Source organism: Cyprinodon tularosa, unplaced genomic scaffold (genome assembly GCF_016077235.1).
Source record: "Cyprinodon tularosa strain WSP-4 unplaced genomic scaffold, ASM1607723v1 ctg588, whole genome shotgun sequence".
Lineage (NCBI taxonomy): Eukaryota > Metazoa > Chordata > Actinopteri > Cyprinodontiformes > Cyprinodontidae > Cyprinodon > Cyprinodon tularosa.
In genome coordinates this window covers 190,992-209,218 of record NW_024039327.1, presented here as the reverse complement: position 1 = coordinate 209,218, position 18,227 = coordinate 190,992, and the positions used below count along the sequence as shown (strand labels likewise).

Sequence of the window (18,227 nt, the reverse complement as noted above, 5' to 3'; positions counted from 1 at the left end):
AATAAATAATTTCGCAATTTAGATTTCTGGCTAAACAGTTCAGCCCTAGTTTGATCCATATCCAACAATGTAATGATTAAGCCCTAAGTAGACGCCAAACTCAAACTCAAATTTAGAATATAGGGGAACGTGTTGCTACAAATCCAATCTGACTGAATGAATCCTAATCCATTTATTAATCAAAGAAAATATCTTAATTCAGGATCAACAAGACACTGATTCATGGGGCTTAATGCTAAATACACACCTTTCAGAGATTTATTTGAAAATAATTTGAAAACAAGGCCGCATACTCCTTCCTCTTTACCAGTTTGCATGTCTTTGGGTTTGTTGGTCTATTATGCAGGATACAAACAGAACATTCGGAGGGGTGTTATGGACAAAATAGAAAATAGCTCAAGGGTTACCAATATCAAAAGGTATTTTAAACCCCACAAACAGATATGTATTGTTCAGTTAAAATGCAATTGTTAGTTGTCGTATGCGGAAAAGGTTTGTTAAAATTGATTGTGCTCTAATTTTTTTTTTTTTACATGGTGTCTTTTCAACAGTTCTCTATAGATAATTCAGTCATTTTTATATAAAAAGAGGCTGTTTATTAAGGACTGTTCTAAAAAAAAACAAAAAAAAAAACAGATTCAAATGCTCATATTTCTGCAGTCGTTTCCTGTACATATCTTCACATATTTCTACCAGCCCTCTTTTAAGACAAATATGCTAGTACACTTTAATACACTTAGGCCTCTATATTTTATTGTGTGCTTTTTACAAATTTTCTCACTTAATAGCTTTTACTTTTAATTATCTTCCCCCTCTCAGTTTTAATTGTTTTTATTGGGGTGTGCTATGTGTTTATGTGTATTGTTTATTTGGTTATTACTCAGCTATTTTCACTAATAGCATCATAAAGGAATATGCAGTAGAATTGCATAATAAATTCGCAGCTAAGCTTTATTAATTGTAAAAATATAAGCCCGCGGGCTTCTTTGTGACTCAGTGGTAAGAACAACATAACTAAAGGTAAACAATGTAACTACCTTCTTCTCTGCCACCCACACTTCAACTTGAAACGTAAGAATCTAACAAAGAGTGATTGGCATCAGGACCGACAAATGGCAGCAGGCCAGAGCTAAAGAACAGCCAATCAGCTTTCAGCTGAGCGGTGGGATTTCTTGTATGTGGCGCAGTCAACAGTGGAGGCCCCACCCTTTGTGTAAAAGCCGCCCGTCAATCAAAACAGAAATAAATCAGTCAGTTATCACCTATTTCTGCGCGTATGCAATCAGTTTAATCAGCTCATCATGCCCCGTTGCTTCTGATTATTAGGACTTTCCGTTTAAAGAGAAGTCACGCAATGACTGGTATGTTTTTTTTCCTTTATTATTCTTCACCCTACGGAAGCTAACTAGCCAACTCGGGCTAGCACAGATGCTCGTCTGTGATACAGCTAATTATCGCAGTGTACCTGAACAGTTAAGTCTTTTTTCAGTAATACTACTGCCCAATGCCGATTAATGTCTTGGTGTTTGTGATTATTTGTTCGCTGAAACTTTAACGCGTGTGTGTAATTGGCAGGTATGTGTAGCTAACATTAGCATCATCTGCTGTTTTACTGAGCTAACCTCCTGCTTATTTTCTCCTCGCAGCTCCAGAACAGCCACTGAAACCAGATGAAATGGACGGCGGTCAGGACAGTTTTATCCAGCAGGATGAAGGCAGTGCCAATCAGGTAAGGGTTCACCCTTGTTTTTAGGAGTGTCTAAAGGCGCTGATGCGGTCTTGTCATCTACGCGACGAACACTGAAGTTCGGGCATTTCAAACTTGGAAGTTAGGGGGGCTCTCATACCCTCATTTGAACCTCTCAGGCAACACTCCTTATGAATCCCGCCTCTTTTATTACCGGGATGGATTGAAAACTCCCCTAAGGCTCAACCCTGTTCTGGATTTGACTCAGGTGCTGCCTGAGGGGCTCAATATCAGGACGCTGAAGTCCTTTTCATTCTTAAGCAATGAGTCGATCTGTCTGTGTGGCCCTGACTAATGGCCACCCACTTTCTTCCCTTTAAACTGCCCCACTGTGGGGTAGGACGCTCAGCCATCACCCCTCGACCTGCTAGCAACGACCTGCACTCAGGTTGAGTCGCCATCCTCAGAGGTGAACAGAGGTGCTGCAGCTGATGTGGTAAGTCAGCACCTCTGCTACAATCTGGTTAATTGTTAGCTGGAGTGAGTCGCTCTTCAAACCTGGTGGTGGGCATTTACCTATATATGCTTATACAATGTAGAGCTGCACAATGCATACAATCACTGTCACCTTTGCAATGCAAATGTGCACAAAAAATCAATTGAATGCAATATTAATTGTATGTGTTGCTATAGTTCAATGAAAATGTATTCACACTGGCTATGCCTGTAATAAAAAAGAAAGTATATTGTAGAAGATTTGGCTTAATTGCAATCATCACAATCAGAAATTTCTACTATGTACTTGTTTTTTTTTCTGATATTGTGCTGCCCTATTACCAAACAGCTGCATATTGTTATCAGTTAAGAGAAAATTCAGCTTTGACTTCTGCAACTGGTTGCAAGAAGAACTGAAACTATTTTTATTGGATTAATATATTTTTATTTTCCACTAATTTAGAAGACGAATAATCGTTTACTTGGGTAAACGGATTCTAAATGATTATGTTTGTTAATCCCAAAATATAACAGACAAGATTTAGTATCCAATCGGACAGAAAATGGTATTGTATGTGATCATGACACACACATCTGGTATAATTGCATGGGGCTGGTTTGACTGCACATGATTAAATAGATTCCTGGTCTTCTGTCTAGCAATGTGGGGGCGGTGCCTTTAGGTACACAAGAAGAGAGACCTTGCCTGTGTCCGAACATCCACCCTAATTACTATATAGGGCACTATATAGTCGTTACACCATTTTAGACTAGTGTCTGAACGTCTAGTGGAGGAAAAGTAGTGGACTTGAAATTTCCCACAATGCCCTTTGAAAGTAATGATCATGGATGGCCATTAGATGAGCAGAAATATCCCAGATTGCTTTGTGAGAGCTCTAATTCAAATCATCATGTGATTTGTCGTAGCTGCAACAACTAACAAAGATGTTTGAAGACAGCGTCGCGGTAGAAAAAGTAGTGATCATCTGTCCGAACAATCAGTTAACTGAGCTCACTATAAAGTCCACTATATAGTCCCAGCTCTATATAGCGATTTAGGGGTTAGAGCAGACGTAGGGACACAGCCATGTTAGCCAAGTAAAACACGCTTTTGGGAAAATGCAAAGTAAAATCACTGAAATTCATTGTAAACCAGCCATGGTTGCCTCGTGTGGTAGCGCACACACAGTGTATAGCAGTGTATAGCACATATATAGCAAGCAGAACAAACTGGGACATACAGTAAACAGTGTACTTTACCTGTGGTAGAAGCCCAGAAGAACAGAAAACTGATCCAGTGAAATTGCAATCTTCTCTGAGCTTTAAAAATGAAATGTAAAACGATGAGGATGCTGATGTGGGCAGCCTATCGTGCTCCCTTCCTTATGAAATGGAAAAATAACTTTGGCAAAATTTACAAAAAGCTCTCTGAGAATACCTTTTACTGCCTTATCTTTGTTGTGGCTGCATTTACTATTCCTAGTTTAATCTGTTCAGTTTTAAGAGCACTGTGTACAGGTTGGACATGATGTGTGGCACAGAATTTGCATTTTGGTTGACAGTGGATGCAGCTTTTTGGCAATGATTGCTGCTCTGCTTCCTGTGCATTTAACAAAAATACTTATTTATTTATTTGTTGGCTAGTCATGATTTGACCCTGTCAAATTTTGGATATTGTTTCAATTTTGGAAACAAGTGAAAAAATGATACACTGTCCCAGGGCTGGACAATATAGAAAAGAAACATATCGATTAAAATAAAAATGCTTATTGATCAATATCAATAATTATCCAAAAGATAACGGTTAGGTTAAGTTTAAATTTCTGTTATGGATCTGGTGCATCAAAGATATATTTTTATGGTGTAAACAAGGGTCTAGTTCGTGCAAATGTGTTCAGCAACTGTAATAATGTAAACATTTCTGACTTTCTACTAAGTTTGCAAAAGAAATCTTTAGTCACTACAGCAGCTGGTTAGTTTGCCACAGGTTCCTACTTTTCTACACTTTGGTTAACTTCAGTTTGGCTCCACATTAACCTACGTTACCATCAGCCACACTAACAAACGGTACGTTTAAAACTTAAGAAGTTGATCAACATTTCCATGTTTAATAAGTATTACAGTAGATTAGAAAATGCTCCCTTCCCACTTTTCACTCCCTTCTGGGGTCCATCAACTCACTGCTGGACTGAAGAGATTGAGTATTCACACGAGGGAAATCTTGAGATTATGCATACAGCCAGATTTATGAACATAAAACGCCCTGTGAGTAAACACAAAACTGCATTTGCTGCTTGAACAAATTTAAACAAGACTGCTGTTTTGTCTGTTAAGTGGTATGATCAGAAAATATTTAAGTCAGAATTTCTCATTGTTGAGTTAAAACCCTAACTAGTTGCTGTCAGGGGAGAATTGACCAACTAATTGAACATAACAATGTATAGCTTAACACACAGCAGTACCAATGTAAAGAAATTGCATAAGACAGAGCAGAATCACGGTCCAGCCTATCGCAATTCAATCATTCATGATGGTGTTGGTGGTGTAATGATGTAACGGTGTGGGGTACATTTTCTCAGCATACATCTAGCCCCTGAAAAGCAGTTAAATATTGTTGTTCCACAAAATGGCCCACTTTAGAATTATAGCTTTCATTATCGCACTGTACACATATTCTAATTGCTACTTTCGGAAGCATAATTCATTACCTGGCAGTATTCAAATAACCTCAAACTCAAAACATCAAAGGTTTGCTGTAGCACAATGCCTCCTCAGTCACAATGGAACAAGAGTCTCATCATTTCTGTCCAATCTGCGGATAATGCTTGATGTCATCTTAAACTTTGTTGGTTATGCTTCCTTGGGGAATTTGTTCTTAATAAAGTATCCAGGGAGTTTATATAACCAATTGAATGGATCCTCACTGCCCTAGATTTCTCCTCCTGTTATAGATTTTGGTGATCAATAAGCAGTAGTGAGTAAAAGGATAGTTAAAAAAAAACAAAAACTATGTAATCATCTCAATATTCAAAACTAATATCAAATTGGAAATTTTTTATTTATTTTATTTTATTTAACCTTTATTTAATAGGAAATAGTCTTAATTTTGTAAGGCCCTAGTTGGAGCTGTGTATTTACAGTAAATGTTCTCATCCAAGAAGTAATTTGGCATGTCTGTAAATGTAACGCTGTAAATATGTAGAAACTTTTCTAAATGGGAGCCATGTTGCAACCATGTGTGAAGTGATGACTTCACCAGAGCTAGACTTGCTTTTGTTTTTCCTCCCTAGTGAATCATTTTGTTCTTCTTGACTTGTGGCAAAGGTAAAGTGTATCTACTCAAAAAAATCCTCTTTACACAATCCAACTCAAGACTAGAGTCTCTAGAGTAGATTAAAGCATGCAATCAAGATCAAAGTCGAATAGATTTGATTGTCGCTAAAGAGTTCTTTCTATTTTAATTTGTTCTTCAATTTCCTACTGCTTTTTTTTCCTTTTTTTCTTAATAGTGTGGGAAAAAAACAACTGTCCTTACTATTAAGTTTCTTCTTTTTATTTCCCTCAGGCATCGGAGCCATCTTCTCAGCTTACAGGGACTGAGAAATGGGAAGTGCTAACCCCCACAACAGCAGCAAAGGATGAGTCTGGAATGATACAGATCCAGAGCCAAGGAATATTGACATCAAATGGACAGTATGTTCTTCCTCTCCAAAGCTTACAGAGTCAGCCGATTTTTGTGACGTCTGGCACAGACGCCTCTTCTGCCAATTCAGTGCCTAACATTCAGTACCAAGTGATTCCTCAGATTCAGACAGCAGACGGACAGCTGAGCTTCTCCACGTCTGGTGTAGAAGGGCCAACTCTGACTCAGGATGGCACAGGGCAGATTCAGATCTTGCCTGATGGGAGCCAGAGTCTCAACGTGGCATCATCTGCAAACATCCTTAACAACCAAAACCTCATTTCACAGACTGGCAGTGTCCAGCAGATTCAAGGGGTTTCCTTTGGCGGTTCCACTTTTAACAACCAGGGCCAGGTTGTTACCAATGTGCCTGTGGGCCTGCCTGGGAACATTACTTTTGTTCCTATTAATAGTGTTGACTTGGACTCCCTTGGCCTGTCGGGTGCTCAGACTATAGCGACGGGGGTCACTGCTGATGGTCAGCTGATAATGGCGAATCAGCCTGGAGAAAACACTGAGAGTTTGAACAAGACAGACGATCACCTCTCACAGACACTAACTGGACATAACTCAAATGCAAATACGGAGATATTTGTGCCAACGTCTTCCTCTCAATTACACGTTCCAGCAAATGAAACCAGTCTGCAGACGCAAGACCCTTCTTTACAGCCGGTGGCAACAGGACAAGCAGACTCAGGTGCTGCTCTGCAAGAAAGCTTCCTCCAACAAAATCAGGATCAGAACGTCCAGGTTTCCTCGGGTCAGTCCATCATCCAGCTGCAGCAGGTGCCCCTTCAGACCGCCAACGGCCAAGTGGTCCAATCTGTCACTTCCGGAGGACAGAACCTGCAAAACGTTCAACTCATCAACCCAGGAACCTTCATCATACAAGCTCAGACGGTCACTCCTTCGGGTCAGATTCAATGGCAGACCTTTCAGGTACAAGGAGTGCAGAATCTTCAGAACCTGCAGCTGCCCACCACACCCCCCCAGCAGATAACCCTGGCACCAGTCCAGACCCTCTCTCTGGGCAGCATCAGTGCAGGTCAGATCCCAAATCTTCAGACTGTGACCGTCAACTCAGTTGCCCCACAGGAAGGAGGAGACACAGAAACCACAGGAGGTAAATCTGATCTTTTTATTATAGTATAAATTTAATACATTAAAAAAAGACAAAACTTAAACCCTGTTATAAGTGTCTCAGAACTTTTCTCTCAACAGGGCTGCTTTCACTTTTTTTTTTTTTTACCACAGTTTATAGAGAAATAACATTTTTAGCCTTATTAGTACACATTATTTTGAATCATAATTTCTATTACGTCAGTTATGAGTGTCTAGGTTTTAAGAGTGAAGATTTTCTATTGTTTAAATTTAGTTTTGGGTTTTTTTCCATTCTTATGGTTTTAAGATCTTCGTGATGAAAGCTTTTTTGGTACTGCTGGTCAGCTGGCTGGAAGAAGGCTCTCACATTTTTCCTACACAAATCAAATATTAGGTTAATAATTCTGTGGTTTCTAGATATTCTTAGCCAATGCAGCAGCATATTCATACCACAGTTTACCACTTGAAGATGTACAGTATCCTTGCAACCTGAGGGGGATGCTCTACACTCTGTAAATGTGAAGAAAGACAACTAAAATAACAAGGTTCTTTTCTGATTTTGGTCTTCTTGTGTTTCCAGTAAGATTAATATTCTGCAGTTATGTTTACAGCTGATTCGATTAAAAACGTCGGAATATTTCGATTGGATTCGGCAGGATCAGAATGTGGAAGTAGTCCCCCTTAAAAGGCGTGCATTAAACGCTTGACATGATCAAGTTATTCTGAAAGAGGAAGCTGATTCTGAGTGTGTACGTGGGGCAGCCTTCAATGTGACGCCTTTTTGTATTGGGTGGCCACTCGCTCTGGCTGGCTGTTTTTAGAAAAAACAACCAAATGTTTATGTGACACATTGGGCCGTTTTATTTTGATTATGTCCATATACACAGTATAGTGTGAGTATTTTTTTTTTCAATCCAAAAATATATAATTATAATTGTGAAGACGTCTCCATAGTATTATAACTTAAAGTAAAAAAAATCAACACTATTACAGTGTTGTTTTATTCTTTTAGAAAAGTTTTATTTAAAAAGATGAGAGCAGCTGTTATTCTCTGAGCAAATAACTAATAAGTTATGTTTATTATTATAACATTAATAGAACACAATCTAAGACATTTAGATAGTTATTTTTAGTTATAAAGTGTTTTGAGTTATTGAAAGACCTGCAACCCTTGGTAGAGGATATGGGTTTAGTATAAATTAATAACTGAAACTGGCAGCCGCCAATGTGAAGTGCTACTGTACATAAAGAACAAAACAACAAAGGCTAATTTTCTGTGCTAAATCGCATTTTGTTAAAAACCACTCCAAATATCTAGAGGGTATTTAATCAATTATTTTTGTCCGTGTTTATTGAAAGTATTGATTTGACAGCAGTGTAATTAAACGCCTGTATATCTTAAGTGTAGTGAGAGTTGTCGCCTTTGCTAACCTGTGACAGTTCTTGGGGGATTTCATTTTAGGGTTTTCATGTGAACACTACACTATCAATCATTTATGTGCAAAAGCTTTATATCTTATTTTGTTTCAAATAAATAACATCTCTAGTTTTTTTTTTTTTTTTTTTTTATAAAATCTGTCTGGAGTCTAAAAAAATTGCTATAATTTATTTATTGTTGATACATAATCAGTTTACCTTTGCAGGAATGTTTTCTACCTGTTGGCAAGTTTAGTTTTTGACCAGCACATTTTTCTTTTTTGTTCACCTCAATGTGAGAGAAAAAACGATTTTTAAAGACAAGTGAAAATGTCACATGACATGAGTTGAAGCCCACATACAAGAAATAATGGCCAAAGATCATTTAGTTTTCTTTGGTTTTCAGGTCCCACCACTGTGCATGGAAAGTCCCTGTCATGCTGTCATGGCGTCTGAGGGCACTTAGAGCTGAACATTAGTTCCTGATGGTTTTAATTACACCTGTGTTTCTCAAGTGTGACAAAACGTCTGCAGTCAGGTCTTTGAAACAATGACAAATTTGAATAAACAGTTGCCCTTTTTTAATCTTCAAAATAAAATATTGAAATGTTGTTTTGGACAAACTAAAGTTGAAGTTTTAGTTTATTTAGAAAGTTTATAGTGGATGTAGAGTTCATCCATTAAAACCATTGTTTTTCTTTTTTTGCCATACAAATGGCATTACATACAGGGTTTCCGCGGATCATTAAAAATCATTAAAAGTCATTAAATTATTATTTTTTAAATTAAGGCCTTAATTGACATTAAAATTCATTAAATTTGATAATCGTGGCATTAAAATACTTCGCAAAAGCATCTTGAGGCGGAGAAAAGGCTAGAAAATGGGGTAAAATGCAAATTTGAACCAAAGTGGCGGGAAAACAAGGAACTCGGGACAGGGCTGCAGCCTGTCCACGGTGAAGATGACCACTGATTTTGCCGTGTACATTTTGCCGTGTACATATATATATATATATATATATATAAACTCATGGGTACTTGTTGATGGCATTAAGATTATTTCTAAAAGCATTAAATAAGAGTTACTCATTCATGTATAAACCCTGTACATAGGATAACTGGAGTTATTTTGGTTATTTCATTCATTCATTTCAGTCCTAAAATTCTCAAATATCGCTGGATTAGGAGTTTCCCAAAGAATCTTGAAAGTAATGATAACAAGATTCTTTTTTTTTTTTTTTTTTTATTATAACTTCTGCTGCTTGACCTTTTTTTTATACAGAACTACTGTTGCATGAAACCCACTTAAGACCTTTGCAAACTTATGTTTTACCTTAAAGCAGAGCAATACTTAAAGCTTTTTAAAAGGAGCTTTGGGAGCTCTCTGAGGATTCTTGGTGTGTCCCTCTCAAGAATCCACTTTATAAATGTTCCCGGCAGCTGTTCAGTTTAGTATAGGTCTGAACCAGGTAATTTTTCTGGGGCACCTTTTCTACCTGCCATTTTCTCTAGACTAACCAGGAACTTATAAAACATCAACAAGTAGGAAACTCTGCTTAATGGTTCAGTAAGGGAGCAGGACTTTTTTATTTCAGTAATCTCCTCTGCAGGTCATATTTTATGTTAATTTTAAATTTTGTTTGCTAGCACAACATTTAAACTTAATCACGGGTTGAAAGTTTTTGTATTAGGGAGTTTGCATTCAAATTCAACAGTAAAAAGCAATAAACTAATGCTGAATTATTTTTTTTTTAAGTTAATGCAGATTTCCACTTTCAACGCCTAGAGAAAAAAGTGTCATAACCCTCATCAAAGTATCTTTTTAATCATTGAAGTTCAATCATTCTTCAGGATTGTGGCATCCTTATAAGGCCATCAAAACATTGTTTTGCTTCCTATAGTTCAGCACTAGTAATAGCGCAATAATACCACGGCTAGTGAATTGTACAAGCAGTATGTAAATCATTGTGATATGCAAGAATAAAAGACAGAATAGTTTGCTAAAGGCGATATTTTACATTCCCTGTTTATTTTTGCACTTTGATTATTCAGAATTAACAATTCTGTTATCAATATTTTACACAGGAAAAAAACAAAAACCCCTACAGATTGCTCCATTAATAAATCTGAGATTGATTACGTATAACATTTCAATAAAAATACATACGATTTAACAGCTGTTTAAGTACTCAAAACTGTTTTTGAACAAGATAAAGGCAAAAAACTCTTGGAAAACCGTAAAATTCTGTCAAGCAAAAGCAGACTAAACATCAAACTATCTTATTTTAATATTGTATAATGCAAGCTGAGGTCGACTACTTACATGGTTCCAACTGACCTAACATCAGTCCAAACAGTTGCCTTTATTTTATTCATCGTTATTTCATAATGATCATTATGTTCGGAAATGGTGTGCTTGAAATGATGTCAGAATATTTCCCTTTACTTTTTCTAATGGTGAAAAGAATAAAGGAGGCGAATGAATCCCCATGGATTCGCTGTAACGTCGCTAACTGTCCTTTCATCAGCGTTACAGGGAGGAGGAGTCACTGCTGACTGACTCCGACTTCTCTGTTGTATCAATAAGAGTTAATACTTTTTAAAACCCATAAAAATGTATCTTTACACATCGATTTTCAATCCAACTAACTTTATTTTACTTTTAATTTAATTTTTAAATTAAAAGTAAAATCTATCTTTTAATTTCTCTTTTACCCTTTTTATTATTTTATCTATGTATTGCTCTGTCATATTTTATTTTTAATTCTACTTACGTTGTTCTTATTTGTTTAGCTTATTAACCGATTGTAAGCTTTTTCTTTGTTGTTTTGTTATCATTGATGTGCAGCACTTTGTTTCAGCTTTGGTTGCTGTGGTTTTATAAATACATTTGATGATGATGATGAGTTGAATTAAGCGTAGTAAAAGTGACACGGAGAAGTTAAATATATCAATAAATTGCATCTTTTACTGATTAAGTGTTTGTTTAATTTTGGCTAACAATAGTCGTTAGCTAAGCTAGCTGTCTAATTTTACTGTGGACTTTTAGTCAAACAGGTTGACACTCATCCTAGTCTACCCACCGATTTTGGAGAAAAACTGGATTACAAATTGACTTCCTTTCCTTTGTTTCCTTTTCCTCTTTTTCCTCCTCCCTCTTATTCTTCCTCTATACAGCATAGTGTCGCTCCTAACCTCTGCCATATTTATTAAATATTCATTTTAATTAATTGTTTTTAGCTGCATTCCGGACTCTCCTGTTGTACAGCTGGTTTCTCATGTTTCAGAGAGCTAACCTGTCTAAGGATGTACATATATACATATGATGTCATATGTAACTCATATGATGATGCTTTTGGCCTGGTTTTCTCTCTGAGGTCCTGGGAGGATCTTCTTTTGGAGGTCATGGCATTATGAGTTTCTAAAATACCAGACATTTTTTACATAAAACTCTGGTAGACCCTCCTAGTAAACTGGAAAGCGATTACAGCAACAATGAAGAAGAAAAAAAGACTTGTTGAATAATTCACAGTAGAGGTGATAAGTTATACCTAGGAATAACAATAACTGCAGTGTCTCATTTCCATTACTAATTATCAATATTTATTCATTTCCTCATGAAACAAAAAGTGTAAAAGTAATAACCCTACAAACAGCTGGTTTAAAAAATTGTCAGGTTTTATTTTATCTTCACAAGTAATAATTTCAATAGCTTTATGTTTCCTTTACAATTTCCAATCAACAGGTGAGGCAAGCTCCTTTTGTCTCATAAACAGATAGCCTACACAGACATGGACTATCAGACCTTCAGTCAGTAAGGTGTAAGTTAAGCTGCTGCAGTGTTTTTTGTCAATAAGATCCTTTCCTTATAATTTCCAGATATTCGAATCAAGGAAGAACCAGACTCTGGAGACTGGCTGGGCACAGACTCCACCCTGAACACCAACGATCTGTCTCACCTCGCTGGCAGGCTGGGAGATGAAGAGGATCCGCTCGGTCAGGAGGGCAAGAGGTTGCGCAGAGTAGCTTGTACTTGCCCTAACTGCAAAGAGTCAGGCGGGAGGTGAGAAAGCCCGGTTGGTGCTTCCAGTCGTTTTCAGACCCGGATGGGATTAAAACTCCTATTTCTGTGTTTTGCAGAGGATCAAACACAGGAAAAAAGAAGCAGCACATCTGCCACATCGCAGGCTGTGGGAAGGTGTACGGGAAAACATCCCACCTGCGAGCACACCTGCGCTGGCATTCTGGGGAGCGACCTTTCGTCTGCAGCTGGGTGTTCTGCGGGAAGAGGTTCACACGCAGTGATGAGCTGCAGAGGCACAGGAGAACACACACAGGTGCCCCTCTTTTTATTGAAAAACATCCATAAAAATTGTTCAAATGTGTTAATTTGAGCCTGGTAAACTGAGTCATTAAAAAACAACATTACATCATTGTCCCACTGCTGATAAAATGGCAGTATTGGATTAGATACTAGAGAAAGACATAAAAAAATGCATTGTTTATTAGTTTTAACTAATAAAGGCTGTCTAGATCTTTAGAGGGGCATAAACATTGATGAGCTATGGGTGTTATGTTAGTGTTTAAACTTGCAGTTACATACATTAGAATCTACATTGTTCCATTTGAATCGATCTAAGATTAATGATTTTAGATACCGGTCACAGCTTTTTTCTCTCCCATCTTTTCATGTATTTAAAATTAACCTTTTTTTTTTCTTTTTTTTTTTTTTGCTTTTAATTTTTCTTTTCTAACCACCTGAGTGAGAAATGGTTCATGAAAATGTAGAAAGTTCCAAAGACCTTTTATACTAATGCTTAAAAACCGTAGTCTTGGAAAAAATTATCAAAATGGTTGGCACTCCTGAAATCTTTGTTAAAATGAATATTTTCCCCAGAAACTTAGTGCAATTACACAAAGTTTGGTAAAAAAAAATATATATATATATACATTTCATTCCTTGTTATGTATGGAGGAAAACAGGTTGCCTAGAACAAAAACCTTGCTTTCTGAAAATCAAGGCACCCACTGTGAGAGGCTAAAAACAAACGATCCTTGAACCTCCGTCTTGTTAGACTCTTAGTCTCATCTATCCGCAGGATGTTTTCTCTGAAAGATTTTGGTTCACTGTCATAGATTGTGGGGAAAGTGCGGTCTAGCTCTTTTATGTCTGTTAGCAGTGGGGTCCTCCTGTGTCTCCTGTCATAACGTTTCCTCTCATTCAAACGTTGGGCCAATAGATCACGCTGACACCAATGTACCATGAGTCTACAGGACACTATGCATTGACAAGCAACCTCAGCATTGAGATTGTTTGTCAACCATTTAGACTGTTCTGCATTTGAAGCTTTCGTTAGTTTTTGTCTTCGGCCCCCGTCCAGGGAACTTAGCTGTAGTCTCATGGGTTGTAAAGTTCTCAGTAACTGTGGACCAAAGAGCTTAGAGATTTCTGCTTGTAACTTTGATCCTGTTGATGTTTGTCCTTGATGTTGTTTATAAAGTCCTCCCGGTCTCCATTCTTAGCATGGCAGACCCATAAAGCGAATATTGAGTCATTGGCTTTTTATCTAATGATAAGGTGTGATTTTTAACTTTGCTCTCTGTTATTGCAGCAGGTGAGTTTAACCGAGCATCATGTGCTTGAAACAAAGTTAGCTACCCACAATTTTAGTTGCCAAAAGTTTTCTAGGAGTTTATAAAATGTCAAATTTGATTTCTTTTTTTGTCTTCGGCTTTTTAGTTTTGTCCCAGTACAAACAAAGGAAACAGATTAGGGCTGGCCGATCTGACTTCAAATCAATATCACAATGAATTGGGCAGTTTTAACTCGATAACAATAAATGCACGATAAATGTTCCGGCTCCATCCATCCATTATCCGACACGCTTCTCCCAATTGGGGTCGCAAGGGGTGCTCCAGCAGTCAATGGGCGAGAGGCAGGGTACACCCTGGACAGGTCGCCAGTCCATCGCAGGGCAACACAGAGACAAACAGGACATTCACGCACACACTCACACCTAAGGAGAATCTAGGATCTTGGACTGTGGAAGGAAGTAGGAGTACCCGGAGAGAACCCACGCATGCTCAGGGAGACCATGCAAACTCCATGCAGAAAGACCAGGAATGGCCAGGAATCGAACCCAGAACCTTCTTGCTGCAAGGCAGCAGTGCCAACCACTGGCTCCTCTATCGGAAATAAAGCCATATGCAGGAAATGCAACAGATCTATTTATGGTTTATTTATTAAATGTATCACATTACATGAAAAGGAGAGAAATGTTACCTCTCTTGCAAAAAAATTTCCACGAAGGTTACAGAGCATTTTGCACATCTTTGAACTCAATAGTGTGGCTATGATTGTTTGATGGTCGGATGTGTTACTTTGGGTAGGCCCAACAGTTTTCAGACAAACTTTGCATTCCATGTTCGTCTACGTCTATGGCGTAATTTTGGTGCCACCAAACTGAGCGTGTTTACGAGGGTGAGCATTGTTTAAACTCGCACACCCTCACTCAAATTCCCGCCTGCTGTGCGCTAAAATCTGTCATGCTCAGCTTCATCTCTGCTTTTGCCCGCCCTCACAGGATTAACGGATATAATTTAATTTACAGCTGTGTTAGACGCTTCTTCACTGGGCTCATCCGCCATTCTCTTTGCTGACGCTTTTGACTGGATCAGTGGAGTCACGTGATTCCCCGCATGATGCATTGTCTCCTAAAGGAGAAGGAAATACCAGCACATTTCGCACACAGGAAAAATGGCAGAATTAAGTTTATTTATTTTACTGACATGGGAAAATTGTCACCGGTTATCATTGTGAACGACGGGAACTGTAAAAATCTGGTTTATCGCCCAGCTTATAACAGACATTTACCAACACTGTGTTATTAGAAATATATAAGTAGAGTATACATGGTCATAGATAATGATGTAGGCGCTTATGTAACCAGGATGTAGCAGCTCTTAGATTTTTATTTTTTATTCTGACTGATTTATTCCAAGTAGCATTGTATCTTACAGGATGTTAGAGAACATTGCAGGAGTTAATGTACTGAGCAACAAATTCTATCAAACTTTATTTTCTTTCTGCAGGAGAGAAGAAGTTTGTCTGCCCTGAATGTTCCAAGCGATTCATGCGGAGCGACCACCTGGCGAAACACGTTAAAACCCATCAGAACAAAAAGGGCGTGAACTCCGTCGGCACCGTGGTGGCCTCCATGGATTCAGCAGGCTCCTCTGACAGCATCATCACGGCGGGCGGAACCACCCTCATCCTCACCAACATCCAGCAGGGCTCGAACAACGCCCAGGACATACTGGCTAACGCAGAGATCCCCCTCCAGCTCGTCACCACAGTTGCCGCCGGTGAAGCGATGAAGTAATCTGCTCTCATGAACCTCCCCCTTTCATACTCTATACCCCAACTTGCATTTTTATTCAAGTTTTGAAGGAAAGTATAGATTATATATATATAAATATATATAATAAATATATATTTTACCACAGAAATAGTTCATTTTCATCTTTTGTTTCTACAAAGGAAAACAAGCAAATGGAGACAAAGTGGAAAAAGACATTGCAGTAAACACAAAGAAATGCCTTATTTTGTACAATATTGTGTAGTTAAAATGCCACTTTGTTTAAATTGACTTATTTTTCAAATATGTATTTCTGGAGAAATTATTGCTAAGGCAAGCAAATATATTCTCACCTTTTTCCTTTTTACTATTATATCTAAAGTCCTTTGAAAGAGATGTATAGGCCCAACCACCATCAAGTTTTATGCAGCCGAAGTGAATTTATGAAATCCATGCAAAGGTTTTTCTTTTGTTTTTTGTTTCTTTTCTGGCAGTCAGCTTCCAAAGTTGTTCATCCAGATATATATATATATATATTTTTTTTTTATGTATAGTCATAAAGTTGTTCACACCTGCATCATGTTACAAGTGTGAAAAAATGGAAAACAATCGTCTCTTTTTTTTAATTATTCTTTAACATTGAATGCATGTTTGTGATTTCTAAATTTAAAATGGATTATTTCTGTTTAATTCACGTTTTTATACCCTTTTTTTAAAGTTTAAAGAAAGTAAATGCGTGTCGTAATAGTAAACGAAAAAAAAAGCCATTTTCTTTGGAGGTATTTGCCAAATTTGACTCCAAACTCAGGGTGACTCTTGACTGAGTGCTGTAAGTGGAGTAAATCACCCGTCTAGTTTCTCAGGCCATATTTTTTTTTTTCTTTTCCCCTTTATATTTAAGATTATGCAGCCGTCACAATGCCATGTTAATATATGTTCTGATTTTTCTTTTTTATATATAACTGTTCTTGTTTAAAAAAACTTTTTGCAAAGCTACTTTTATACCTGTTTATTCATTGGTCCTATTACGATATCAAAAAGTAATTGTTGAAAGTGGTACTTGTAAGCAGCACTGTTTTTATCACTTTAATTTTGTTAATCCTCTTTTCTTTAGATGTTTTGTTGGAAATCTTATACCTGCCATCATGTACAGCTTCTCTATCCTCTTGTCATTTTATTTGAAATGCTTTACATTCCTTGTTTTATTCTCTCCTGTCTCATTTCTGAACCCCAAACTGTAAAATTAAATGCACATGCACACTGAGTAGTGACTTTATTGGTGATGTGGGGAATTTAGGCTTTTTTTTAAATTATTTTTGGGCCATTCTTGTCTCCTTGGGAGTTATCTCCAACATGATGAATAAAACATGCAGCATCTTAATGTTATTTACTAAATACTGAAGGTTTCTCTTTATTCCACTCTTCTGTAAAAAGTTTGGCAGCATATAACATCAATACAAATATTTTCTTTTAACCTGTCAATGTCCTCCTTGCTTTTCTCTTTGTTTTCAGATGTCTTTTTTAATACAACAGAATACAAACATCTGCTGTCGGTGGTTTATTTGATATTAAATTGGCTGAAGTGACAAAAGTTTGACCCGTATGAGGAACGGGTTGATTTGTTTCCCTGTGTGTCCTACACCCTGGGGTAGTAGTCCAGTAGATGTCACTACAGCTTAGGGAGCAGGATGAGAGGTATGTTTGACCCCTGACCTTCTTCTTGTAGGGCTGCCAGGATAAAGATGGGAGTCACAGAGGCCACCAGCAGGAGCAGACCCTCAATTAGCTGCGACTTAATGTCACCCAGAAATGTCGGGAGAACAAAGCAGAGCCTCGTGACTTTGAGGAAACCTCACAGAGCCATGAAAGTGATCAAAAAGTGAATACAAAAATAATCTGAAATCTATGTGCCATTTTTTTTTTATATCTATAGTTTAACATTTGAATAATTAGGCTATTTTCCTTTTTTGTAATCTTTATTAGATATTCACTACTGACTTAGCTATTAAATAATAAAAAGACATATTAGCTTACTTGGTGTTTAAGAACATAATTGAAAGGATTTTTTTCTAAAAGGCTTTGTCTGGTAATTTTCATGCTTTTTACTGTGCTGGAACAAAATACTTCAGACAAAGTGGTCCATGGCGCACCAAAAAGACGGACTCGTCTGTTTCCTCATTTCTTTCATTTGCATAACTTAATGAATCAAATTCATTGTAATGCAATACCAAGTGCACCAGCAACATAGAATGACAGTTTGAGTTAATGAAATGTGTTAACGGTATCATCATTTACTTGTATGTTAATTAGGCCAATTAATTTCCCCAGCTCGGTAATCTGAATATTGTAATAATCTTTGCCTCCCTGCAGGAAAGAAACCTATGATACGCAGACCCCAGGGATGATCAGAGTTGGGAATTTATTTTACTTTGACTTGTAGGACCCTTACTGTATTCTTTTCCAAAAATTAAAAAAATTTGTTTTAAAC

The 18,227-nt window shown here is 37.4% G+C and overlaps 1 protein-coding gene across 4 annotated transcripts; it reads left to right on the top strand.

The window, feature by feature from the left end:
- The first annotated feature begins 1,190 nt into the window (after window positions 1-1,190).
- Window positions 1,191-16,536, top strand: sp3a (sp3a transcription factor). 4 transcript variants are annotated; one of them, XM_038306652.1, is made up of 7 exons: window positions 1,191-1,361; window positions 1,647-1,729; window positions 2,088-2,183; window positions 5,748-6,987; window positions 12,261-12,444; window positions 12,522-12,718; window positions 15,474-16,536. In XM_038306652.1, the coding sequence occupies exons 1-7, from the start codon at window positions 1,355-1,357 to the stop codon at window positions 15,761-15,763; spliced, it is 2,097 nt and encodes a 698-aa protein (XP_038162580.1). In that variant the 5' UTR covers window positions 1,191-1,354; the 3' UTR covers window positions 15,764-16,536. The 4 variants fall into 4 exon arrangements, with proteins under 4 accessions (XP_038162580.1, XP_038162581.1, XP_038162582.1 ...); XM_038306653.1 differs by having other exon boundaries at window positions 1,191-1,472; XM_038306654.1 differs by lacking the exon at window positions 2,088-2,183.
- The last annotated feature ends 1,691 nt before the right edge of the window (window positions 16,537-18,227 follow it).